Below are 27,811 nucleotides of genomic sequence, written 5' to 3' on the forward strand. Positions count from 1 at the left end.
GACCATTTTTGTATTTATGCAAATGAGGCTTGCAAAAGTCCAAGTGGGTGTGTTTAAAAGTAAAAGTCCAAGTGGGCGTGTATTAGGTGCGTACATCGGGGCGTTTTTAATACTTTTACTAGCTGGGCGCTGTGAAGAGAAGTAACATCCTCTTCTCTTCAGAACGCCCAGCTTGTGACAGTGCAGATCTGTGACGTCACTCACAGGTCCTGCATCGTGACGGCCACATCGGCAGCAGAGGCTACAGTTGATTCTGCAGCAGCATCAGCGTTTGCAGGTAAGATCGACTTACCTGCAAACGCTGATGCTGCTGCAGAATCAACTGTAGCCTCTGGTGCCGATGTGGCCGTCACGATGCAGGACCTGTGAGTGACGTCACAGATCTGCACTGTCACAAGCTGGGCGTTCTGAAGAGAAGAGGATGTTACTTCTCATCAGAGCGCCCAGCTAGTGAAAGTATTAAAAACGCCCCGATGTACGCACATAATACACACCCACTTGGACTTTTACTTGTAAACACACCCACTTGGACTTTTGCAAGCCTCATTTGCATAACTACAAAAATGGTCATAACTTGGCCAAAAATGCTCGTTTTTTAAAAATAAAAACGTTACTGTAATCTACATTGCAGCGCCTATCTGCTGCAATAGCAGATAGGGGTTGCAAAATCTGGTGACAGAGCCTCTTTAAGTCTTGTTTGCCAAAGGGATCAGATACTTATTTCCCTGTGCACAATGCAAATAAATATATATAATTTTGACTATGTGATTTTCAGTTTTTTTTATTTTATATAATCTATCTCTCACTGGTAAAATTAATCTAGCCTAAAAATTCTAAACTGTTCATGTCTTTGACAGTGGGCAAACTTACAAAATCAGCAAGGGATCAAATACTTATTTCCTTCACTGTATGCACTACCGTTCAAAAGTTTAGGGTCACTTAGAAATTTCCTTATTTTTGAAAGAAAAGCACAGTTTTTTTTCAATGAAGATAACATTAAATTAATCAGAAATACACTCTATACATTGTTAATGTGCTAAATGACTATTCTAGCTGAAAACGTCTGGTTTTTAATGCAATATCTACATAGGTGTATAGAGGCCCATTTCCAGCAACCATCACTCCAGTGTTCTAATGGTACATTGTGTTTGCTAACTGTGTTAGAAGGCTAATGGATGATTAGAAAACACTTGAAAACCCTTGTGCAATTATGTTAGCACCGCTGTAAACAGTTTTGCTGTTTAGAGGAGCTATAAAACTGACCTTCCTTTGAGCTAGTTCAGAATCTGGAGCATTACATTTGTGGGTTCGATTAAACTCTCCAAATGGCTAGAAAAAGAGAGCTTTCATGTGAAACTCGACAGTCTATTCTTGTTCTTAGAAATGAAGGCTATTCCATGCGAGAAATTGCCAAGAAACTGAAGATTTCCTACAACGGTGTGTACTACTCCCTTCAGAGGACAGCACATACAGGCTCTAACCAGAGTAGAAAGAGAAGTGGGAGGCCCCGCTGCACAACTGAGCAACAAGACAAGTACATTAGAGTCTCTAGTTTGAGAAATAGACGCCTCACAGGTCCTCAACTGGCAGCTTCATTAAATAGTACCCGCAAAACGCCAGTGTCAACGTCTACAGTGAAGAGGCGACTCCGGGATGCTGGCCTTCAGGGCAGAGTGGCAAAGAAAAAGCCATATCTGAGACTGGCTAATAAAAGGAAAAGATTAATATGGGCAAAAGCACACAGACATTGGACAGAGGAAGATTGGAAAAAAGTGTTATGGACAGACGAATCGAAGTTTGAGGTGTTTGGATCACACAAAAGAACATTTGTGAGACGCAGAACAACTGAAAAGATGCTGGAAGAGTGCCTGACGCCATCTGTCAAGCATGGTGGAGGTAATGTGATGGTCTGGGGTTGCTTTGGTGCTGGTAAAGTGGGAGATTTGTACAAGGTAAAAGGGATTTTGAATAAGGAAGGCTATCACTCCATTTTGCAACGCCATGCCATACCCTGTGGACAGCGCTTGATTGGAGCCAATTTCATCCTACAACAGGACAATGACCCAAAGCACACCTCCAAATTATGCAAGAACTATTTAGGGAAGAAGCAGGCAGCTGGTATTCTATCTGTAATGGAGTGGCCGGCGCAGTCACCAGATCTCAACCCCATAGAACTGTTGTGGGAGCAGCTTGACCGTATGGTACGCAAGAAGTGCCCATCAAGCCAATCCAACTGGTGGGAGGGGCTTCTGGAAGCATGGGGTGAAATTTCTCCCGATTACCTCAGCAAATTAAAGAGGCTCTGTCACCAGATTTTGCAACCCCTATCTGCTATTGCAGCAGATAGGCGCTGCAATGTAGATTACAGTAACGTTTTTATTTTTAAAAAACGAGCATTTTTGGCCAAGTTATGACCATTTTTGTAGTTATGCAAATGAGGCTTGCAAAAGTCCAAGTGGGTGTGTTTAAAAGTAAAAGTCCAAGTGGGCGTGTATTATGTGCGTACATCGGGGCGTTTTTAATACTTTCACTAGCTGGGCGCTCTGATGAGAAGTAACATCCTCTTCTCTTCAGAACGCCCAGCTTGTGACAGTGCAGATCTGTGACGTCACTCACAGGTCCTGCATCGTGACGGCCACATCGGCACCAGAGGCTACAGTTGATTCTGCAGCAGCATCAGCGTTTGCAGGTAAGTCGATCTTACCTGCAAACGCTGATGCTGCTGCAGAATCAACTGTAGCCTCTGCTGCCGATGTGGCCGTCACGATGCAGGACCTGTGAGTGACGTCACAGATCTGCACTGTCAGAAGCTGGGCGTTCTGAAGAGAAGAGGATGTTACTTCTCTTCACAGCGCCCAGCTAGTAAAAGTATTAAAAACGCCCCGATGTACGCACCTAATACACGCCCACTTGGACTTTTACTTTTAAACACACCCACTTGGACTTTTGCAAGCCTCATTTGCATAATTACAAAAATGGTCATAACTTGGCCAAAAATGCTCGTTTTTTAAAAATAAAAACGTTACTGTAATCTACATTGCAGCGCCTATCTGCTGCAATAGCAGATAGGGGTTGCAAAATCTGGTGACAGAGCCTCTTTAACAGCTAGAATGCCAAAGGTCTGCAATGCTGTAATTGCTGCAAATGGAGCATTCTTTGACAAAAGCAAAGTTTGAAGGAGAAAATTATTATTTCAAATAAAAATCATTATTTCTAACCTTGTCAATGTCTTGACTATATTTTCTAGTCATTTTGCAACTCATTTGATAAATATAAGTGTGAGTTTTCATGGAAAACACAAAATTGTCTGGGAGATCCCAAACTTTTGAACGGTAGTGTATATAAAGTAGTTATGGGCCCCCATATATATGTATAGTAGTTGGATCCCCTATATAGTAGTTAGGCCCCAATATAGTTGTTAGGCCCCATATAGTAATTAGCCCTCCCATTAAAAGTGCCTCCTTCTAGCCGTTAGTTGCCCCCATATAGCAGATAGACCCCCATTAATATTGCCTCCATATAGTAGGTGAGCCACCCTCCATTAATAGTGCCCCCCTGAAGAAGTTAGGCCCCCCCGTATAATAGTGCCCCAATATATTAGGCCCCTCCATTAGGGGTCAGTTCACACAATTTTTGGCGCTAATTTTGACATGGACACTGCGTCGGAATCAGCGCCACAAAACATCCGAAATCTACCCACATTAATTTCAATGGGAGGCAGAGGCGTCTTTTGGCCCCATGTGGGGAAAAAAAAGCGGTTTCTGCCTCTGACTGCCCATTGAAATCAATGAGGAAGGAAACCTGCGGCAATAGTTTCTGAGTGTTTTTTTGCCTGCGGTCCTTGAATTACATTTAATGGCCGCAGGCAAAAAACATGGAAAAAAAAGTGCAGGCAGTTCAAAATCTGCCTCAAAATTCCTGAAGGAAATTCCAAAGCACAAAAATGGAAAATCAGACAGCGCTACAAAATTAAAAATTATCCTTATCCACGTAACGTAATGCTTGATAAAGCTCACACTGAGCTGAAACGTCGCATGTGGGAATAAAAGGATCACTTTTATTTTTGGAGTGCTGTCTGATTTTCCATTTTTTGTTCATTGAGGGGCCATTGGACCGTGTCCCTAAGGCATGCACCCACCTATTTAAATCTGTATGTTCTTTGATCTAGTGCTGCTGATATCCATTGAATTCTGGGGCCGATTTCTTCTGCCTGCAAAAAACGGTGTGAACAAGGCCTAAGGGCATGTTCACACGGAGATTTTGATCTGTCTGCACACCGTTTGCCACATTTTTCGCCCACGGCTAATGAGCGACGCTTTCTCTGCCTCCCATTGATGTCAATGGGAGGTCAGAGACGTAAACGCCCGAAGATAGGGCAAGTCGCTTTTTTTCCTGTGAGACGGTTTTTCCGCTCGTGGGAAAAAAAACGCCTCCCCTTGAAAGAAATGGGAGGAATTTTCGGACATTTTTTGGCGCGGTTTCCGCATCAAAAAAAGTGTCAAAAAAACGCATGTGTGAACTGGCCCTAATAGTGTACCGTATAGAAGTTCGGCCCTTTCCATTATCCTGCCGCCATATAGTAGTTAGTCCCCTACATTAATTGTGCCCCCACATAGTAGTTAGGCCACTGCTTCATTAATAGTAGCCCCTTTGCGCCAATGTATACAAAAAACTAAAATTCACCTAACTACGTTCCCATGACGAACTGCTGGGACTTCCGCCTGCTGCCTGGCGCAGGCCCTAAATTAAGCATAACACAGATAATCAGTTTTGCCTGGAGTGTCCTTTTAATGCCTAGTCTACTACGCTTTTCTATGCAAGCGTATCCTGCAAAAAATCATATACCACGTGGTATACATTTTTTTTCAACATGGGAGCCTATGGGCGACGAATGCCACTGTATACGGTGGCATAATTGAAAGTCTTCCATCAGAGACATACATCGGGCAATTTCAAGCCACACCCCTTTCACTAGACCACACCCATTTCCCCACTAAGTCTTGCTGAGCATGGTGCAAAAAGTGTGTAAAACAGTGAATAAAAGTGGCGCACGGCATGTACACCAGAATTCTGACTCAATTTGGATAGTAAATCTGCCCCAGTGTGTTTTTGGGACACCGGATTTATAAGTTATGATCTTCCTATATGACTTATCACCTCATATGTGCCGAACTATTAAAGGGACACTACATTTATAGGGTACGGCTCATTTACAAATAGGGATTTTTGCAAAAAAACAACTTCAAAACAATAACCACAAGTATAAAAACTGTACAAAGTGTCAGCGTTGTGCAAAGCAACCAATCAGATTTCAGCAGATATGTAAAGAAAAGACGTGAATAAATTAACCATCACAACATCCTGGGGCAGAGAGCTCTACAATCCGGCTATACACATAAAATAGCTGTGTTCAGCCGAAGGCTATCTCCTCCGACCTCCCCATAAACGCACGCTCAGCCAAGCATGCTCATTTCAATGGGGGGCGGGAGACAAGGTGCTGCCAGACACTTCTGAAAGCAGCTTATCTCCTGGTGCAAGAAAGGATCGGGCAGTTAAAATCCACCATGCCTTATCCCTGTTTCCCCTGATGTCTGCTTTTGGGGCCCAGTCAGCATACCACCCATTATATAGTTAGCCGATCCTGCCAACACTAATGTAATGTGGGCAGCGTTCTGTAAAAAACGCTGATGGTAAAACCTTCTTTCCTATAGATGTGGTGAATGCCCCCACAGTAAGTTGTCTCTTCTCCCAAATACACATCTTCATTTTGGTCATCTGCATGGGTACTGTAATCAACCCATTTTGTCGCCCTACTTCAGTTGGGCTATCTTTCTACCTCATGCACATGGCGGTGCTCCCTGAGCCTATACTGTACCTCTGTGTGCCCAGAAAACTACCCAGGAACACACAGATGTAGCAGTGCTCGCCATGCTGCGGAAATATTCTCCCCTGAAACATTTCAACATGCCCAATCCTTTTGTCCTGCCAGATGCCATGGGTCATATCCCTTTCCACAATGCAGTGATTCCCAACCCCTCGGGTTCCCCAGATCCTGGTCATGGGCTCCTCAGAAGATAGAAGCGGAGAGCTGTCACTTTTACACCAGGGATGGCAGATCCCACCTGCTCAGAGGCTTGTCTTGTATACAGGCAAAGAAGTCCACAAATTTTGTGCAAAATATAAAATGTTTTACCCTGGGAGTGAAAACGTTTGGGTTCTCCCATGATAATATTGTTGGGAATCACTGCCCCAATAAAATAATCATTACACTACTTTCTCGGTTGTCATTGATCGCACGCTAGGATTGTCATCACGCCAGGAATCACACGTGCGGCAATGGATGTGAACAATATTTGTTATCAATTGGCATTGCGTTTTTACTGAGACGTCACGCTGATCCTCGCCGATATCTTGTCATGTATGCCCCTTCATAACCAGTGTGCCCAGGGCTGCCATCTGGAGGCCTCTCTAATAGGTGCCCGGCAAATCATAAAGCGTGCCACCCACCACTTGTATAGGATCTATAAGAGGAACTTAATGCTACATAGCAATTGTTATCCCCCCCCCCCCCCCCCCCCAGGTGACCACCAAATGTAGTGGAGGACGGGGGTGAGGGGCACATGACTTTTTGACTGATATTTCTGATGGCGGCAGCCTGACAGTGGAAATACTGTATAGCTGCTGTGATCAATTGACATATACATGGTCAGCTTTACTGTTAAGTTGGATGGAAACTATAGTTCTCTGTTATCAGCCACTTCAGGGACAGGCAGACTGTAGTGTTCTTCAGTGAGATGACACCTCCCTGATCATTACTTTATCTCCATGTCCCCCACCATCTGCTTACTTTCTAATATATTACATTGCTGGAGGTGACACTGGGCAGCACCTGCTGCAGGTAATGGAGGTGACAGGCAGGGATAGCAGTGTGTTAAGGGACATGGGGTGCAGGGTGACCCTGGCAGCAGCGCGGTGGCCCCAGGCAGGGTGCAGTGCTAATAAGAGTGGGGTGAGGCCGTGTGTTGTATGTAGAGGAGGCCTCCCCTCCCTCAGCTGCTCCCCCACCCCCACCTCACCCGCCCCCCTGACTCCCCCTCTCCGGACAGCGCCCCGGTGCATTGTGGGCGCAGTCCGTTGTTCATTTGCCATTCGACCTCGGCCGTGCAGGAGAGAGACGCCGCGTTTTGTGGGCGCCATCGATCCCAGGAGCCAGCAGCGAACACGACGCGGTGGAGGCGCAGGAAGCTGGAGCATTTGAGAGGCCCGAGTGAGGTCTGCTGAGACAGCGGTACCCAGAATCCCCCGCGGCGGCGGGCAGCGGCATACACAGCGGGCACGTCACGTCTTCTACCGGGGGGGAGGTAGCAGGTCCCCCACGGGAGCTCCCGGGCCCCGGTCGGACTGTGTGTGAGAGACGCGGACATGGCCGAGATGAACCGCAGGACCTTGGCCTTCCGGGGAGGTGGAGGCCTCACGGCCGTTTCGGGGACCCCTGTGAACAATAACAACAACAATGGCGTCAGCTCGGGGCTGCTGTCTGTGGAGGAGGCCTCGGCCTGGTCGTTAAGCCGACAGCTCAATGGCAGGGGGAACGGAGCTCCTGCCGGGAAAGATGAGGAGGTTGAGGTGGAACTAGAGCCCGAGGGCCTTCTGGACGACGACGAGGAGGAGAACGAGGCCTATCCTGGAGTGCTGAGCGGCCGGGCGGAGAACCGGCAGAACGTGGCTGGGGGCAGCGGGGCGACTGGGGCTTCGGTTAGTGGGGAGAGCAGTGACGATGAGGAGGAAGAAGACGATGAGGAGGACGACGACGAGGAAGCGGCTGGACGGGGGGAGCCGGCGGCCGCAGAAGACGAGGACTGCACAATCCAGGGAGACGGGCCCCGGCGCTTCGGTCTCATGCCCGGCGCCCGCAGCCAGTCCCTTCTTACGAGCCTGCACTGCTCCTTCCAGGGCTCATGGCTGCAGGAGTTCACTTGGCTGCACTTCTGCCAGGAGACAGGGCTCATGTCCTGCGCCTGGTGCCACAAGGATACGGGGGGGCACGACGATCTGGCCAAGGGCACCCACACCTACAAGAGGGCACTGCTGGTGCGGCACTGCCAGTCCGCGGAACACCGCCTCAACGATCCCGCCGCTCAGGTGAGATGTCATAGCCGGACACGGCGCTGTCACTTAGCGATGTTGCATTACACTATGTGTGCGGGACGTGGCCCGTAGGGTGATATATTTGAACTACAAGTTCCAGCATGCAAGTGTGTAAAGCGGGCGCAACGGGGTAGGACCCTCATCGGCTCCCGTATTCGCCTGCTTGAAGCTGTGTGGTACGGGGGCCGGGTAGGGTCACCCACTCTTTGTTCTCGTGTCATGCTGGGACTTGTAGTCCGGACAAATGACCCTCCTGCAGGCATTAATGGCGGCTCTCCGTTCCTAAACATTGTGATCACGTGTGTGGAGCCGGAGGTACGTCCTTGGAGATGTGAGTAGCGATTTGCACCCCACCCTTAGGGTAAGCTGATTACAGTATCTGCTCCTCACCAGGAAGGGGGGGGGTGACCTACATTCTCCAAGAGGGGCCCAAGGCCGGAAGTTTGCTCCCCGCCCTCTAGTCTCCCCTTCCTGCATCCCCCCTCCCCTACTTGACTCAGGTGGGCGCCGCCTCGGATTGTCCCGGGTGTGGCTACGTGGCTGCTCCCCAATGGGTCGGTGTTCTGAGCTCTGACAGCGCACGTCCCCAGCCTGTGTTTACTAGTGGCCGCCAGTGATGATGTCACGTGCTGCAGCCTGTCCTCCGTGTCCTTTACCTTATGGGTGACTGGTACTGAGATCAGCAGAATTAGTGCCTCCGATCTATATACTGTTTTATGACAGACTGTAGTGTGCACACTGCAGTAAACAGATGACATTGAATGGGGTTTCTATGTAAATAAAGCATAGTCCATGTCTTATATACTTTGTTCCAGTTATCCACTTTTAAGCTTTGGTTTCGTTCACTGAAAGCTAGCATTCTTGTTTACATCCACAGACTCAAAGCTTGTCCTTACCATGTCTAAGTGGCACAAGTGCGTGGCTCATTACTAGAGAAGTCTGATCACTTAATGTGCCGGGCACCTGTCAGTTGGATGGGATCGGTACATGCTTTATCCTAGGGTTTAACAATGTAGTTTAAAAGTCTTGCGGCTATAGAAAAATATTTGAACATGTCACATTTTTTGTGATGGTTGCAAGGTAACTTGCTTTTCCGTAGGGAGACCTATACTTTGGATGTAAACAGGAATGTTTGCTTTCAGTGAATGGAAACTACTTTCCAATGAATAACCGTCTTTACCTAAAACCCATTTTAATAACCTGCTGTTTCCAGATCATGAAAGCGGTCTGTTGATAAATGTCGACTGGGCCACCCAGCCATCTAATGCGCAAGGAGGCAGCACAACATGCCCAATCCTTTTGTTTCAGTGGAGATAAGCGTTTCCAGAGGTGTCAGGCAACCGTTTATCTCCCTACTGATATGAACATGCCTGCTGGTCTGATCTGAGTTCATGTTTGGAATGAAATGGGGGGGGGGGGGTTTTGGAGAAGTGTGTGTGTGTGCCCGTGCCCGGCATAACAGGAGAAGTTCCCTAGAAGGTATATTATGGTATGCCGTTTTATGTGAAATGCCGCCAAATCAATGACACTTCAGTTGCAGCTTAAAAATTGTTTCTGGGGAGAAAAACAAATGTTTTAGGACAATAAACATTCTTTTATCACAAATATTGTCCTAAACAACGATCGTTTGTAAACCTTCTGATTTTTGATCCAGTGATATAATGGATGGTGTATACATCTTATGTAGTAGATAGGCTGGGCCAATGCCACAAGTTATATAGGAAATGCAGCTTTTTGTCACTTTACTGCTATTAAATTCTGCAATTTTTTTACCAAACTTATTTTTTTTTTTCGCAGGAGCCTGAATTGAAACAGGAAGTGCCAGAAACTTACAGTGACTATAGTATAAAGCCAAATGAGAATTCCTACTGTTATCAGCTTCTGCAGGAACTGAATGACCAGAGAAAGAAGGGCATTCTCTGTGATGTCAACATCGTGGTAAATGGAAAGGTTTTCCGCGCTCACAAAAACATCCTGGTTGCAGGCAGCCGCTTTTTTAAAACCTTATACTGTTTCACAAACAAAGACAGCCGTGACCAAACCACTGTTACGTACTTAGACGTTGTTGCTGTTCACGGTTTTTCAGTCATTTTGGACTTTATGTATTCTGGTAATCTTATACTTACAAGCCAAAATGCCATAGAGGTGATGACGGTGGCCAGCTATCTACAGATGACTGAAGTGGTCCAGACGTGTCGTCATTTCATTAAAGATGCCTTGAATATAAGTATAAAGTCTGAAGCTCCGGAGACTGTTGTTGTCAACTATAACAAAAGAAAGAACAGTGAGGGAAACTCTTCCCGCGATCAGAAAACTGCCAGCTTCTGGGCCACTCGTAACCTTACCAGTTTAGCGAGTAATGCAAAGCTAGATGCAGATGGGTTTGCTGTGGATGAAACCTCCAACGACAACTTCCAGGCCAATGATTCAACGTGGATTCAGGATAGCTCTCCCGAGGTTACGGAAATTGAGCCCCCAGCTCAGGGAAAGGTGTTTGTATGGAATGACATGGCTTCTAATTCATTAAACATGCAAGAGGCTAACAAGCCAAGGAGGAAAAACCAAACTACAAAGAGATTTGTTTATAACATCCCTCCAAATAATGAACTTCAGGTAGATGGTAACACAATGCTGCAACAACCTGTCCCGTACCAGGAGGAGGATGTGCAATGCTTCCAGGACGGAGCAGGTAGGTCCTACTTCCCAAGTGCTTGGGGACAATTACCCATTTGGTTAACCGCTGTATACTGTACAATTTGATGTAAAAGTATGGTAGAGGTTGATAGCTTAATACTAATTATGTTCTAATTGAATCAAATGGAAGAGATTTATCAAACCAGGAGGAGGTGAGGGGTTTCCTATAGCTGCCAATATAATTTTAGCTCCCATCTTTTTTCTTTTTTCAAAGGTTCATTTGAAAATGGTAGCATGAACCTCGATGGCTTCTGAATGTGTCCAATCTTTCCATGCACTAGATTTGATGAAGCTCCTGCATTATGTGTATTTAGTGCCTAAAATACAGCTGCACTTGATGTACTAGTGTTACTTTAGTAGATGTGGCCGTAGACCTACGTTGGCTGTTTAACAGCTGAACCAACATGTTATTTCTAAGAACGGAGAGAAGTGGTTTTAGACATCTGGTGACACTTATCTCTGCAGGCTTGTCAGGAGATTTAGTACTAGTGAGTTGGCCCATGAACAGATTTAGTGGAGTGCCTAAAAATGAACAGGACACATTGACATAACTTTATGTAGCTGGCCTTGTACATTAGGTTGATGGTGGTCAGCCAATGTCCATACGTGTTAGATGGTCAGCAGATACTAGCAGAACACGACATTGTACAGGCAGTTAATGAGGCACATGTTCCGCTCATACCTTCTAACATACTCTGGTGACATGTCGCAGGGGACTGATCTCTGGTACCGCGTTGGTAGGGGCTGGATTGGTCATTTATATAGGCTGCCATCTCTGTACTCCAAAATTTGTAAAAGAAAAAAATGCAATTAAAAAAAGCAAAAACGCAATTGTGCCATTGTTTTTTTGGGTTCATTTTTACAGCATTCACCCGGTGGTAAAAATTACATGATAACTTTATTCTGCAGGTCAATCCAATCATGGCTATACCAAATTTATATAGGGGGTGTTTTTTTTTGTTTTCTTTTTCTTTTTCTTTTATATACGATCGTTTTATAAATGTAAAAAAAAAAAAAATAGTTGCCATAATCTTGAGACGCGGAACTGTTTATTTTTCAGCTGTGTGAGGGCTTGTCTTTTGTGGGGTGAGCTGGACTGTGCCAAACACTGCAATACAATACATAGGGTGTATTCACATGGTGCAGTTTTGCCGTTCTGCTGAAAACTGCACTGCAAAAATGCATGTGTTTTTACCCCAATTTGCAGTGATCCTGGAGACCGCAGCAAATATTGTTAAAAATTCATGCAGCAAAACCACACCGTGTCAATACACCTTTATGTATTGTGCTTTTTTTCCATTCTCCTATTAAGCCCTGCCTCTTTCAGATTGTAATAGGAGTACAAAGATGGCAGACCTGGGGTCATTCATTAGGCCCCCAAGATGCCATGACAACCATCAGCACTCCACGATCGTGTCACGGGGGGGGGATGGGGTAACCGGGGCCAGTCCCCCTTGGGCTAACGCCTTGGGTGTCGCGGTCACTATTAAATGCGACATCAAAGCCTTTAAGTGGCCGGGGTGAGAGTTATGACTGATCCAAGCCATTAGAGCAGTGTGTCAGCTGCAATATACGGCTAACACCCGCAGCGTAAGTCCACTCCATACTTTGCCCTGTGACTTAGACAGTACGTGTACGGTGGATGTCAGAAGGGGTTAAGAAATGTGTGCACTGCATGTGGCCTTTAGGCTTCTATGTAGATCATTACTGTGTATACCACGCCACAACGGCTTTATCAGGATGTTTCAACATAAGGATTAAACGATCTATTGCAGCACTAACTGGTCTAGAATTCAAGATACTAAAGTAAAGCACTTGACAAATCTGCTTTTAGTACAGGTTTTCTTGCTGAGAAGCAGTTTCTGCGGCGGAGATTTGCTTAATGTACGTTGCTGTTATAAATGCTTATTGGCACAGATCTTGTATAATGTATGGTCCTGTCCTTTTTACTAGGCTTGTAGCCTTATACTTACTGCAATTTCTGTAGTACTAGTCATAACTAGTGGTTACGTCTTTAAAGGGAATGTGTCGCTAGAAAAATATAATTATTTTTTTTTTTTTTTAGTTAAACTGTTAGAATATGAAGGATTACACATTGTTCTAATTTTTTACATTTTTTCGCAAGTCAGGAAATATTATAAATTAGATTCTAATTTATAACATTTCCATGTGCTGGTCACTAGAGGGAGCAAATTGCAGCATTGGCATGTGGTAAAGCAACCTCATTGCTTTTATGCTGCAAAATTGGAGAAGACCCACTCGCTCTAGTGTCCCCAAACAATCCCCCCTCCTTTATCCTGGCTAGTGCCAGGACAAAGGAGGGGGTTGAATGTTCAAACCTCCTACACTGTGTGCCGCCATTTTTTGAGCGAATGCACAGTGTAGGAGGATTAGATACAGTGGTAATCACACAGTATAACACGAACATACACACACATCACATACACAAACATAACTTACCTGCTCCTGCTGCCTCCGTTCCCTGTCCTTGCTTCTGAACATATGGACGGAAGCCGCGACCGGAAGTCGTCATCTTACTGTCCGGCCGCGGCTTCCGGTCCACATGAAAATGGCGCCAGATGTCGCTCTGCCGAAGACCTTCCTTTTGGACTGTGTGGCAGCGGCGCATGCGCCGTTCCCACAGACGGCGTACACCATAGTGAATGGAACTGCTCCTGTTCGCATTCTCTATGGGGATGTATGTGCCGTATTCCGTCTCTGTATGTGTCGTTAATCGACACATACAGAGATGAAAAAATGGCAGCCCCCATAGAGAAGTAAAAGAGAGAAAAAAGTACAACACAAATAAAATTTACTTTAATGACATAATAAAAGCAATAACATATAAAAAAATAATTTTCCGTGACATCTTCCCTTTAATGGAGTGGTCATGCATATTTAATTTTTTTCTTACTTAGTCAACAGAATAAAAAAAACTACCTGTAGCCCCTATTATCAATGAGCAAAAAAAACTGCGTCACGGTAAAAAGAAGCAGAAGGTCCTAACTTGAGGCGGTTTACGCCTACAAAACCCCATTTCAATCAGTCAGAAACGGGGGGGAAAAAACGCCTCTGAGTGTTTTGACAAGGTTTTCGTCAAACCACTGTGCAAAAAATGTCTGGAGCAGTTGTTGCAGGAGGAATTTTCCTCCTGCAAAAACTCAATGTGAACACAGCCTTAGGCCCCATGCACACGAACGTAAAAACGCCCGTAATCACGGCCCGTAGACTTCTATTGGCCATGGGTACCTCCCCGTATGCTTACGGGAAGGTGCCCGGGCCGTTGAAAAATGTAGAACATGTCATGACTACGCGTGTGCACCCGTAATTACGGGAGCGTTGCTAGGCGACATCAGTGGATAGTCGCTGTCCAGAGTGCTGAAAGAGTTAACTGTCAGTAACTCTTTCAGCACCCTGGACAGTGACTTCTGATCACAATATAAATCAACGTGTAAAAAAAAAAATAGACGTTCATACTTACCCAGAACTCCCTGCTTCTTCCAGTCTGGCCTCCCGGGATGACGTTTCAGGCCATGTGACCGCTGCAGCCAATCACAAGCCAAGCACAGGCTGCAGCGGTCACATGGACTGCCGCGTCATCCAGGGAGGGCGGGCTGGATGTCGAAAGAGGGACGCGTCACCAAGACAACGGCCGGGTAAGTATGAATTTCTTTTACTTTTACCTCGGAAAGGGCTGTCCCTTCTCTTTATCCTGCACTGATAGAGAGAAGGGGCTGCCGATTAGTGCAGTGCAATTTTGCAGCGAAAACGTGCCCGTAAATACGGGTGGAATACTGGTGACACCGGATCCGTATTTACGGGCACGGGTCCGTAAATACTGGTGCAATACGTGTGACCAAGGACCCGTATTTACGGGAGGACAAAAATACGTTCGTGTGCATGAGGCCTTAGGAGCGTGAAGGTAGTATTATACTGCGATGTAGGCTGTGTAAACAAGCGCCGATCAACGAGACAGCTCGTTGATCGGCGCTCGTTTGCTCCTGTCACATGGAGCTATGTTTGGGGACGAGCGCTCATTACTCCGATTCCTCGTCCCCATACATTTCTATCATGTCGGCAGCGCGTCTGCACAGGGAGATGCGCTGCCGACAACGATAAAAGTTTATTTAAAACGATACAATCAGCAAATGATCGAGCGCTTGCTCATTCATCGGCTGATCGCAGCCCTGTTTACACAGGGCAATTATCGGGAAGGAGCTTTACGTGAACGCTCGTTTGTCTTATAATTGGCTAGTGTAAAAGCGCCATAAGAGGGCAGCCACATGGAAGATTTTGTTGCAGAAATTTTCTGCGACTGAAAATCCGCTCCATTCATCTAAACTAGAGTAATCGATGCGCGGCTGCACATTCAGCTGAATAAAATGTTTTTTTCGTAGAAAATTGTTGCAACAAAATCCACCGTGTGACTGCACCCTAATTGGGCTGGTTGCTTATACAGGGAGGATTGGAACAGGATTCTTTCAGAGACTTAGGCTGTGGTCACACAACCTATTTTCAGGTCTAATGGAGGCGTTTTTACGCCTCGAGTTACGCCTGAAAACACGGCTCCAATACGTCGGCAAACATCTGCCCATTCATTTCAATGGGTTTGCCGACGTACTGTGCTGACGACCTGTCATTTTACGCGTCGCTGTCAAAAGACGGCGCGTAAAATAACAGCCTCGTCAAAGAAGTGCAGGACACTTCTTGGGACGTAATTGGAGCCATTTTTCATTGACTCCAATGAAGAACAGCTCCAAATTATGTCAGTAAAAGACGCCTCGCAAAACGCGAGTACGAGCAATTACGTCTGAAATTACGGAGCTGTTTTCTCCTGAAAACCGCTCCGTAGTTTCAGACGTAAATGCAGGTATCGTGTTCACATACCCTAAAGCTTCTTTTTACCTCTAGAAAGCAAGTCTTTGTGCCTCCTTGAGGAAAATGTAGGTTATAAAATGTTAGCTACACTTCTCACTAACCAATATTCCCCTGTGAAAATATAGGGTGAAATAAATCATTGCAAGGTTTTTGGACTTATTTTAGATTTAAATAATTAAAAAAAAGCAATGAAAATATAGACTGACTTGAAGGATTGAGATCCCTGGTCGTTGTTGGGAGCAGGCGACTCGCTGACATCTAGATCAAATGTTCTTGTTTCGCGTGTGTTTTTTTTTTGTTTTTGTTTTTTGGATACCCAATGTATTCACATTTTTTTTTTCTTCTGATGTGGTCATTTTCTGCTTTTTCTGTGTACTGATAATATTCTGGTTAATCGTATATCAAACTGTGCGACTTATACAGGTCATTGACTTTTTAATTGGACTGGGGGGTTGTGTTGTCCTCGTTGCTTTGTTTCCAGGCAGCACTTACAATCTAGTATAAAGATGTACACCTGGGGGCTCGGGGACACGGGGGTGAGGTTGACACGTGATGCCTCGCCCTGCATTATGAGTGGGAAGTGAGATCTACCCCACTACTTCCACACAAAGGCACTGGTTTTAAGTACTAGCTCCATTTCCCAAAATAACTTGCCCTTCTCATTATCTCAAGTAGGGGATATTTGGAATAATTTGAGTTCAGATTTTCTAGGCATTGTCAATGTAAATTCTACCCAAAATATAAAGACGACGAATTTTGTTTTTACCCTGGAAAACGCGGCATAGTTGTACAGGGCTGTAAGAATAATAATAAAGGAATGTGATCTACTGGGTCTCCGTGTAAATTGCGAGGACACCACCACCAGTTGACTTTTTTTAAAATATTTTTCTTGTGTAATTAAATTAGAGCATACATTTCTTTTACGCACCACGCACACGACCGTAATTACTGTACCCATTTCTGGACTGTAATTGCGGATAAAAATACGGTTCTATTCATTTGTATGGCCCACGATCACCTTCCCGTATATTTCCGGGTAGATGTCCGGGCCGTAGAAAGCTTCCGTAAATTATAGGACATGTACTATTTTACGGACCGTGCTCCCATACTTTATAATGGGAGCACGGCCACAAATTCGGGTGGCTGTCCGCAGCCAGCTGTGCCCATAATCACGGACCGTGTGCATGGGGCCTTTATCCAGGGAGCCAAGTGGACAATGCATCTGCAAATTTGCTACTGACAATTCTTTATAAGGCCCTGTTTACGCAGCGTTTTGCCACGGAAACCGCAGCAAAAACCGGCCAAAGTCGCCTCCCATTGATTTCAATAAGAGGCATTGCTTTTTTTCCACGTGCGGGAAAAAGAAGCGACGCCATTTCTTCAGGCGTTTCTGTCTCTGACCTCACATCGATAGGAGCCAGAGAGTAAGGGTTTTTCATGGCCTAAAAACGTGGAAAACGGCGTGCAGGCAGGCCAAAATCTGGCACAAAATTCCCCTCAGATTTTTGAGGCCGATTTTTCTGCTTGCAATAAAGCTTTGTGAACAGGGCCTTAGGCCAGATTCAGACGAACGTGTGCGTTTTGCGCGCGCAAAAGGCACTTGACAGCTCCGTGTGTCATGTTCATATGGATGCGCGGCTGCGTGCTTTTCACGCAGCCGCCATCATTATGACACCCCGTTTGGATGTTTGTAAACAGAAAAGCACGTGGTTCTTTTCTGTTTACAGTCAGTCTTTTACTGCTGTTGCGCGAATAACGCTTGTCCCACGTAAGTGCTTCAGTGGGGCATGCGTGGTTTTCACGCACTTATTGACTTCCATGGGTGCGTGATGCGCGAAAAACGCAGAAATATAGAACATGTTGCGAGTTTTACGCAGCGGACTCACGCTGCCCAAAACTCACGGACAGTCTGTACTGCCCCATAGACTTGCATAGGTCCGTGCAACCCGCGTGAAAACCATGCGGGCTGCACGGACGCAAATCACGTTTGTGTGACTCCGCCCTAAGAGTGACAAACTCTGATGGTTGTGGTGTGGCTTTCGACTTCTGCTTTAGCAATATGTACTGAATGAACATTGGCTGCTGAAGTAGTCAGATTAAGGGTATGTGCACACGACAACGCCAAATATGTCTGAAATTACGGAGCTGTTTTCAGGAGAAAACAGCTCCTGAAATTCAGACGTCTTCACAAGTGCACGCGTTTTTCGCGGCGTCTTTTACGGATGTAATTGGAGCTGTTTTCATTTGAGTACCAAGAAGTGTCCTGCACTTTTTTGCTGCGGCCGTAATTTTACGCACAGTCTTTTGACAGCGACACGTAAAATGACAGCTCGTTTGCATAGAACATCGTAAGACCCATTGCAGGCAATGGGCAGATGTTTGCCGACGTATTGGAGCCGTCTTTTCAGGCGTAACTCGAGGCGTAAAACGCCTCCATTACGTCTGAGAAGAGGTCGTGTGCACATACCCTAAGGCACCAGTAAGGTCCGGGCTAGTGGCGGCTCCAGTTCACAGCAATCTCTGTTGCATAGAACTCACATTATTATTATTATTTTCCCCTGGACTGCAGCTGTAGCGCGATAGTTAATATGAAAATCTTCCTTCAAATAGTCTGGCGGTGATTAAAAAGACATGAAAAAGAAAACAAAAGCACAGAATGATTTCATATTTTTTATTTAATGTTTGTACTGTTTGTGTTTCAGGGACCTCAAATGAATTTAAATTCAGTATGTTTCCGGAGACATGGCAAAGGGAGACTTGGGAAAACGGTAATCTATCAGTTCTCTCTCCTTTTCATTGGAATTGTTTTCTATGTCCTGCTAGTCTAGGGGGTGACGCTGCTCCCACTATGCAGCCTCCCAAAGTCCCAGTGGAAGCCCTAATGGTAATTCCATGCTTTAGCGGGGCTTCCTCTCTCAGCTGATCGACCAATAGGGATGTTTTTAAAGTCCGCCATGACTCTATGATATTAACGGGGTTGTCCATGATTAGAAAAAACATTGCTGCTTTTTTCAAAAAACAGCGCCACATCTGCCCTTGAGTTGTCTGGTATTGGAGCTCCGCTCCATTGAAGTGAATAGGTAGGAACAAGAGCTGTAATACCAGACACTGTTATAAGTGACGACTTCTCCTTAGGCCTCATTTACACGAGCGTGTGCGTTCTGCGCGCGCAATAAACGCAGCGTTTTGCGTGCGCAAAAGGCACTTGACAGCTCAGTGTATGATGCACGAGATGAGGCTAGTCGACGTCAGTCACTGTCCATGGTGCTGAAAGAGTTAACTGATCGGCAGTAACTCTTTCAGCACCCTCGACAGTGCATTCCGATCACCATATCGAGTAACCTGTTTAAAAAAAAAAGAGGTTCGTACTTACCGAGAACTTCACGGCGGTTGCCTTGGTGACACGTCCTTGGTGACGCGCCTCTCGACATCTGGCCCCACCTCCCCTGATGACGCGGCAGTCCATGTGACCGCTGCAGCCTGTGCTTGGCTTGTGATTGGCTGCAGCTGTCACTTGGACTGAATTGTCATCCCGGGAGGTCAGACTGGAGGAAGAAGCCGGGAGTTATCGGTAATTCAGAACCCTTTTTTTTTTTTTTTTTTTTTTTTTTTTTTACACACGTTCACGTATATTGGGATCGGAAGTTACTGTCCAGGGTGCTGAACCAGTTTAACTCTTTCAGCACCCTGCACAGTGACTGTCTCCTGCCGGGTTCGGTCAAAACGAGTTCGGCCGAACCCGGTAAAGTTCGGTTCGCTCATGTCTAAGACACTCCGTTCGGATGTTTGTAAACAGAAAAGCACGTAGTGCTTTTCTGTTTACATTCAGTTTGACAGCTCTTGCGCGAATCACGCAGTTCGCACGGAAGTGCTTCTGTGCGACCTTCGTGGTTTTCACGCACCCATTGACTTCAATGGGTGCGTGATGCGCGAAAAACGCAGATTTTTAGAACATGTCGTGAGTTTTTTTTCAGCGCACTCACGCTGAGCAAAACTCACGGACTGTCTGCATGCCCCCATAGAGTAATATAGGTGTGTACGACACGCGTGAAAAGCACGCGCGTCGCACGCGCGTATATTACGCTCGTGTAAATGAGGCCTTAAAATCAGTAAAAGTATCCAAAATTTACAGTGAAGACTGATGTGACTAGTCTTGTAATGTGCAGATAAATGGCCCCAGGGGAATTTCTATGGCTGTAGATCTATTTTCTCAGTCTAATATTCGGTTTCACCTTTCAGGCCCATAAAAGTGAATGTCCGTTACGGAAGCAGTGAGCCACGCTGTTTTCTGATTACTGAAAGGTAGAACGGGGTTTATGGGGCCCCGTTTTAGAGATGGACACGACCTCTGGGACCCACACCTATCTGACATTTATGGCATATCCTGTGGATATCCCATAAATGTCGCTGATGGGCAAACCCTTTTAGGGAGGATCTGTCACTAGTTCAGTTATGTCCAATCGCTCAGCTAATCTAATAGGCGCTGATAATGCTAGTGAAAATTGTTTCCCAAAATACTTCTTATAGTAAAAGTTATGAGCTTTTTCTAAATATGCAAATGCTGATATACTAGATAAGTGGGCGTCAACACCAGCAATTCTCCTGAGGTGGAGCCTCCTCACAGCCCCTGACGCTGTCCTATCAGCATGAAGCTGCTCCACACAGTGTGAGAGACAGAGGCTGGAGGGAAAGGGGGCCACTTCAAATAGCCATATCTCGGGCTGTGGACCACTTAGTAGAGCGGTTCTAGTGGCATATGAAAGAGGAGATTCTAAATCTTTCATATGACACAGGATCGCAGTTCTAGCTGTGAAACAACCGGATATATCACCAGTTGAAAGCACAGTTTGGAATGGAAGCTGTATACTATAAGATCACACTGTCGCTGGGCAGGGAAGGGGGAGAAGCTGTATGCTGATTGGGCGAGGTAATGTTTTCTGTATGACGCTGTCCAGAGTAAAAAGAACGAGTCATCCCCCATTTGGCTATTAGAGCTACATTAGCATATTTAGAAATGCTCTTAACTTTACAAATAATAAAAGTTTTTTTTAAAACAAATCACACTGTAGAAAATCAGCAACATAGCGCCTATTAGATTAGTTAGGAGATGGCGAATTAATAAGCTGGTGACAGATCCTCTCTTTATGGTGATACTTGTGGAGCTGCGGACAGTATGACCTCCTGCCGCTCTCTTCATTGGTGACCTCTTTTTACCAGGATCGGTTCATGGCGCTGATATTGTATCTTTGATAGAATGTGATGTTTGTTATTTCAGGGATATTTTATGTACTTATCTATTACGCTTCACTTGTTTATACACTTTGTATGCTCATTATCTTGGACAGCATTTTCCCCTGGAGACACTATTTTATACATGTATTCTAGCGGGTTGACCTGGGTGGGAACAACATATTCTAGTTTGTCCCCCGCCTGCTGTATTTTTATTTACAATCGTACCTTTTTTAATGGTCTTGTTTTTTCTATTACCCCAATAAAACACTGTTTTGTTCTTTTGTCTGTGTGCACACCTGCATTTTCGCACACAGCTGTTTCTTCCATACATTACCTTTTGGGGTGTGGCAATCATTGCGCCAGGTTCTATATTAGCGGCGCCCGCCACCTTGGTTGTGTTGGGGATTCCTTACCTCTGTAAAGTTATCATTTTGTTGTATTTATTTCTTTCTTTTTAATCCTTAGGAGACGCATCTGCTGGGCTTAACAAATTAAAATGCCCGCACTGCAACTATGTAGCAAAATACAGACGAACGCTTAAAAGACACTTACTCATTCACACCGGTGTGAGATCTTTTAGCTGCGATATCTGTGGAAAGCTGTTTACTCGGAGAGAACACGTCAAGAGACATTCCCTGGTATGTTACTCTTCGGCCCTTACATTACACTTCTGATAAAATAATAGATTTGACAGTCGCTACTGATTTCTTCTGTCCTCTGCCTTCACAAGTGTCCGATAATAACTCCACTAATGCAAGCCTGGCAGTGAGCCCTTTGAATTACAACATTGCACCCGATCATGGTCCATAACCTACATGCACACGACCCCGTGCTGAGACAGCATAGTGACTAGTGAGTGACAGCATGTCCGTCAGCGCTGACTATCGCTCACTGCTTACCCACCCATTATATTTCTAGACTCATTTAGATAAAGGAGCTTGTCTTTATTAGGGCCATTTCACATCACGTATGAGCAATCCTGTACAAATATCAAGTTGCCCCCACCCCCCACCTTGCAAACACATCTGTTAACGTATTTATCGGTTCTCTAGGAGGTTTCCATCATTTGTTAAATGTCTCAGTTTTAACAAATTTCTGTAAGGATCAGTTTTTTTATCAAAAGGACAGACCAACGGCAACAGCCCCCCCTTCCCTTTTTTTTTTTCTGTCCTGTTGAACAACCCGATCCCGATGGATCCGTTTTTTTTTCTGTACAATGCAAGTCTATAGAAACCGGATGCTACGGGATAAACCTCCTATTTGACATTCCTCCGTAATGAAAAGGGAAAAAAAACAGGCCGTTTTAACAGGGTACTATAATGTGATGTGAAGCTAGGCCTAGGCCTTCTTAGGCTGGACATATAGATTTGCACACGATACAAAGAGAATTACTATTTTATTTTTAAAGAAGACCGCTCACTGGGAAGGGGGCGTACATGACGAGATGTCCGTGGAGCCTCATAAGCATCAACAAAACTATAGTAGCAACAATTTATAATTATGAGTTTGATTGTTAATGGTCCACTTAGGGATGTCACGATACCAGAATTTGGACTTCGATACCGATACTTCGTTTAGTATTGCGATTTCGATACCAATTTCGATACTTTGCCAACAGTAATAAAAAAAATAAAAATTCTTCCGTTTTCTGATGTGAGGCGCGACGTGTAATGAATTTTGAACGCGCCTCACATTAATAGTAATTAACCCCATCATGTTTCTCAGTCATAATGGGTTAATGTGCGAGGTACATGATGGGGTTAAATTCATCGTCGCACCTCGTGCCTCACATTAAGTGATAGAAAGCAGTTTTTATTTCATTTTTTTACAGCGTACACATCATAAATGATGCAAAAACATTGTTGTCCGCGCCATTACTGAATGTGTGTATTTTATGTATTGAGACTTATTTTAATGTTTATTGTAAAAAAGGTGAAGGTGTATTTTTTTTTAATTTTAACATTACTTTGTTTTTACTTTATTTTTAAACTTTAATGTACTGACATATATCAGATATATGCCAGTACATTAGCCTGTGGACGGATAGCACACAGGCAGTTGTTAGGACATACCCAAGTATGTCCTAACAACATGAAATATGGTAAGACAGCCCTGGGGTCCGTCAATAGACCCTGGGCTGTATGCCCATATATGGCATGTCCCTCGATCGCGTCACAGGAATTCCCTGTGACGCAATCCAGGGTCATCCCCCCTTCTCATTTTCTCCTGAATGCTGCAGTCAGCTGTGATCGCAGCATTCAGGGGAATAACGGCGGAGATGAGCGGTTTCTCTGATCTCCGCCGTTATAGAGCGGGGCTGAGGCTGTGTAATACAGCCATTGCCCCGCTCCTGACAGGAAGTGCGCGCGCGGTCAGCATGAGGAGGTGCGGCCGGCGCTGCACTAATGAGCGGCGGTTCAGGCACTGGAGACAGAACATGGGGGTGTTTTGTAGAGCGCCCGCCATGTTCTGTCTTCAGTGCCGCCGCTCATTAGTGCAGCGCTGGCCGCATCGCATCATCCTGACAGCGCGCACTTGTTATCAGGACTCAGGAGCGGGGCTGTTAATGAATTACACATGTATTACACAGCCGCAGCCGCGCTCCCATACATTCATGTGTTACTATACTGAGCTGTGCGGCTGCGCAGCTCAGTATCGAAATACAGGAAATAGCGGTATCGAACCGTTTAGGGATGCACAGTATCGAAACAGTATCGAAGTTTCGATGCACCGTGCATCCCTAGGTCCACTTTACAGATTGTAGACAAACTAGTGGGTGCAAGTAAATGTCCCGCAAATTTCATCAAAATTGTAAAGCAATGCCTACTTATAGGATAATCCAGTAGTCAATTTTGTTAAAAATTGCCTTGTTTAAATAGTTTTAACTGGTGTGTAAATGACCCTTCCCTTACTTCTTGTCCAGGTGCATAAGAAAGACAAGAAATACAAGTGCATGGTATGTAAAAAGATCTTCATGCTGGCAGCAAGCGTAGGAATTCGGCATGGCTCTAGACGCTATGGAGTGTGTGTAGACTGTGTGGATAAATCCCAACCGGGGCTTCAGGAGGCCGGTGTAGAACAAGTTACAGACCAAGACTTCCCCAGGGATGAAGAATATGACGATAATGACCCAGTGGAGGCAGTTGATGCAGATGATGACCTAGTTGATGGAGAAGATCAGAATGACCATTCTCGGTGGTCAGAACAAAATGACCCCTCACGCTGGGGAGAACAGAACGATCCATCACAGTGGGAACGACAGAAACCCCAACCTCGGTGGGATGAGTCAGGAGATGTTTGTATGACAATAGATGACTGACTGCCAATTGGCATTTAAACTCAAGGGTGCTGCAGCTGGACGGGATGTTCAGGTCGATTTGTTGAAACATTATCGGACTGAAGGCTTACAAAACATGGTACTGTGCTGGACAATAGTTGTTGCTGTGAAAACTGTAGGGTCAAAGCCTTATAGCAAAAAAAAAAAAATTATTATTATTTTTTTTTTCCTTTTTATTTGCACAGGACTGTACAGAATACAACCATTTGGTTGAAATTTACAGAGTCCTAACATCTCCAATCAGTTATCAAAGAAATGTATTTTTATTTATAGGATATAGCTATGTTGGTCCTATCAGAGCCTAAAAACTACTATTGTAATGTTAATACGTGTCTCAGTTATGTTTTGTTAGTATGAAGCGAGATCATGTTGAGTCGAGGTATGAATGTGACGCTCCTTACACTACTAGGGTGTGATTTAACGGTCCTTTTTTTATTTTTTTATTTTTTCCCGTTGCTAACCCTTATTTCACTGTAAGGATCCAGCTGCACTGCTTTAAGCTAAACTGCAGGCCTATATCTGAGGGTTTTGGGGGATTTTTGGACATTTTTGTTGGCAAAATCGTGGTGAATATTGACTGGGAGGAAAAAAAAAGTCCATGCTTGTGTTAGATCACACTTCTGCCACCTAGAAAATATATATATATATATATACATTTTTTTATTTTTTTTTAAATCACTGTACTTGTAGTCACATTTTCTTAAAATTAATTTATTGTCTGTAAAGTCTTTGTGACCATCAATTTTGTTACTGCTCTGTCCCCAAAAAGTCAGGTCAAGTCGAGTGCGGAAGTCTCAAGTCATGAGCTCCGTGCGGGTGGGAGAAGCGTCTACACTTGAGCATTATGCATATAAAGGGATTACTGAACAGGAGTGATCGGCAAGTCACTCGAGATTGTAGGTTGTGGTCTTTCTTTTTGTTCATTCAGTGACTTGCTCCTGAATTGCTGCTTTTTCTAATATAAATGGTAAGATTCTTCGTGACACGTGGCTGAATGTAATCTTTTCTAGTAAGGCCGTGTAGACTCCAGCTGACGGACGCTCCGGGTTCTCTTAATACTCTGCTATATTTTCACATGCGATGCCTGACTTTAGCACTCGGCCAATTAATCCTAGTTCTTTTCCTAAAATCTACATTTTCCGTGCGTTTTTGAAAAGCAGACCCTCCATCCTGTCCCTAATTCTTCCAAAGTCTTGGTCATTTCTAATCATTCAGATAAGGTCAGGTCACCCATGGAGACACTTGCTCAATCCCATCCGCTACGTTTCTCCAAAAATAAATGGGGGGGGGCAAGTTCTGTCAGGATCTAGCTGCATGTTCACTACATAATGTGATCTATTCGGTGTGTGTGTATCTGATGTCACGTCTATTCCTGGGGAGGGTTTCAGGCACGCTCCACAGATGTGTCGTCTGCAGGGATATTGATCCCGCTACCATTAACCCTTTCTGTACGATCACCTAGTAGTGCCGCAGCCTTCTGCTATGAAACACAGCTAAGGCTAGCCTATAATTCTTGTACGTGCTCATTTGTTTCCCTCTATACATTTCCTGTTTTTATAATGGGTTAAAACCGAATTGTCATAGCTGTTTGGAGTTTTTATGTAGAGCGCCCGGCAAATTTTTTAGTTGCTCAGACAAATTTTTTTTATTTGTTAAATAAATGCTTTATGATTGTCTTCTCTGTTAATAGGAATATCATGTCAGGTCGAGACTTCAGATGTGTACAAACAGCAATTATCTTTACAGTTCTATTATTTATTTTCTATATATATATATTTTTGGGGAGCAATATTGCATTGACTATCTACTAGAACAATGAAGTCGTTTTCTTACACACTTGTGTTTTTAATTCTTTCATTCTTACACCAGAACATCAGGGATTTCTATACAGCCAAGCGGTCTGACGCTTCTGTACAAATATTCCTGGTGCCGAAAAACTCCATCGAAGTTCAGTTTTGGGTGGAATTTGCCTTGACCTCCCACTCTCTACTTGCCCAAGGTCCTTGCAGCTGCTATCAGTGGGTACCTTCGCCTTTGGGTGGCGCTCTAGTTTGTTGTCCTCCTTGCAGCTGCGTCTGCTTGACTCTCCTAGCCACATATGTCCCGTATTCTACCGATTTGCGGTCAGCAAAGGACAGCCAGCTAGTGCCGCAGCCACGAGTACCCCTTATATATAAAACGTAAGCGGTAGGAAATAAAGATGAAATTTCACCCAAATCCAGTCTCTGGTGGAGTTTACTTTTTAAATCTTTCATAAGCTACAATGCAAACCCTGTATAAAGAATGGAGGAATGGTTTAGACAGACAAGAGGTTTCAGAAGTGCCCAGTGTTCATTGTAAAGTGTCACTGCATCTTTTAATGTCCCTTTAAAACAACATTGCTGTCTAAACTGGAATATATTTATTAAAAGTCCCCTAATGACCGCTGACTTATAATGGGATTCTGCAGTCAATATATTTTTATTATATATTGGAAAGCTAATACCTCCTAAACGTTAAATGTGTTTTTTATTATTCGGTAAATTTATTTTAATTTTTTTTTTTTAAATATTTTGAATTTTATTATTTTTTTTCTCTCTGGTGGGGTCCAAAATAGATTTAGTTTAGAGAATTTTAAACGTGAAAGTTATGTTCTGCTTTGTGAATAATGTAAGTAGTGTCTAATTTTTTTTTCCCCCCTTCTATTTCTCATATAGACTTCTATAAATAGTTTAAATAATTTGCTCCATGTAGATCTGTCGATATATACATATATATATATATAAAATATAATATATACGTTTCACAAAAATCTGCATTTTATTAGGAGCAAACTCACTCAGAGCTTAGATCCTTGGACCTGGCTTTAAATTCTGTTGTGTGTGTTTTTTTTTTTTGTTTTTTTTCTTCCCACAAAAATCTTATTCTATTGAAAATGAGCTCTTTTATTACTTCGATCATTTATGTATATTCGATAAATTATGACCAAATGTGATGTTAGATTGCATACAGTAAATTTAAATATACACTTGGTACACTACAGCATTGTTGTGACGTTTATTTCCCTTTAAATGAAAAGTTGCCAATGGCTTGGTTGAGAGTTTTGTTCGTCGTTGCCAAGCAATGGTGAGAATATTCTGTGTACATTGAAGGGACCTACGTATAACCACAATGGAGTTCTGAATGCGCTGATTACGCTGCCTGGCTCCAATGTAAGAAGGGAAGGAGGGGGTTATACTGGGGGGCAATGGAAGAGCATTAAGGAGCAACGGTGATGCCCTCGTTGCACCTAAATGCTCATTAGCATAAAGTTAATAAAGTATTTCTCTACAAAGGAGGCAGTAAGCAGAAATTGAAAATAAACGTTAGAAACGGGTTATTCTCTACAACACCCTGTTACTAGATTAATACGGACATTCTGGTGACACTCCCTTTAACCACATACTAAAGCTTCTAATATGACGCTGCTCCATTAGAATACATCCTGCTGGGAGAGTGACTGTCAGGATTCTCTATTCAAATAGAATAACATTCATGTCTCAC

The 27,811-nt window shown here is 44.4% G+C and overlaps 1 protein-coding gene across 1 annotated transcript; it reads left to right on the forward strand.

The window, feature by feature from the left end:
- The first annotated feature begins 7,110 nt into the window (after positions 1-7,110).
- Positions 7,111-27,308, forward strand: ZBTB10 (zinc finger and BTB domain containing 10). The gene is made up of 5 exons (XM_075826084.1): positions 7,111-8,142; positions 9,946-10,837; positions 18,423-18,488; positions 21,418-21,590; positions 23,876-27,308. The coding sequence occupies exons 1-5, from the start codon at positions 7,423-7,425 to the stop codon at positions 24,269-24,271; spliced, it is 2,247 nt and encodes a 748-aa protein (XP_075682199.1). The 5' UTR covers positions 7,111-7,422; the 3' UTR covers positions 24,272-27,308.
- The last annotated feature ends 503 nt before the right edge of the window (positions 27,309-27,811 follow it).

Source organism: Rhinoderma darwinii, chromosome 5 (assembly GCF_050947455.1).
Source record: "Rhinoderma darwinii isolate aRhiDar2 chromosome 5, aRhiDar2.hap1, whole genome shotgun sequence".
In the NCBI taxonomy this organism is placed as follows: Eukaryota; Metazoa; Chordata; class Amphibia; order Anura; family Rhinodermatidae; genus Rhinoderma; species Rhinoderma darwinii.

What these genes read in the sequence shown, in the direction of transcription:
- ZBTB10 (XM_075826084.1), top strand. Translation starts at nt 7,423, where the DNA reads ATGGCCGAGATGAACCGCAGGACCTTGGCCTTCCGGGGAGGTGGAGGC. An exon ending in TCAACGATCCCGCCGCTCAG is followed by an intron (nt 8,143 to 9,945) that starts GTGAGATGTCAT and finishes TTTTTTTCGCAG; the next exon opens with GAGCCTGAATTGAAACAGGA. An exon ending in ACGTCAAGAGACATTCCCTG is followed by an intron (nt 21,591 to 23,875) that starts GTATGTTACTCT and finishes CTTCTTGTCCAG; the next exon opens with GTGCATAAGAAAGACAAGAA.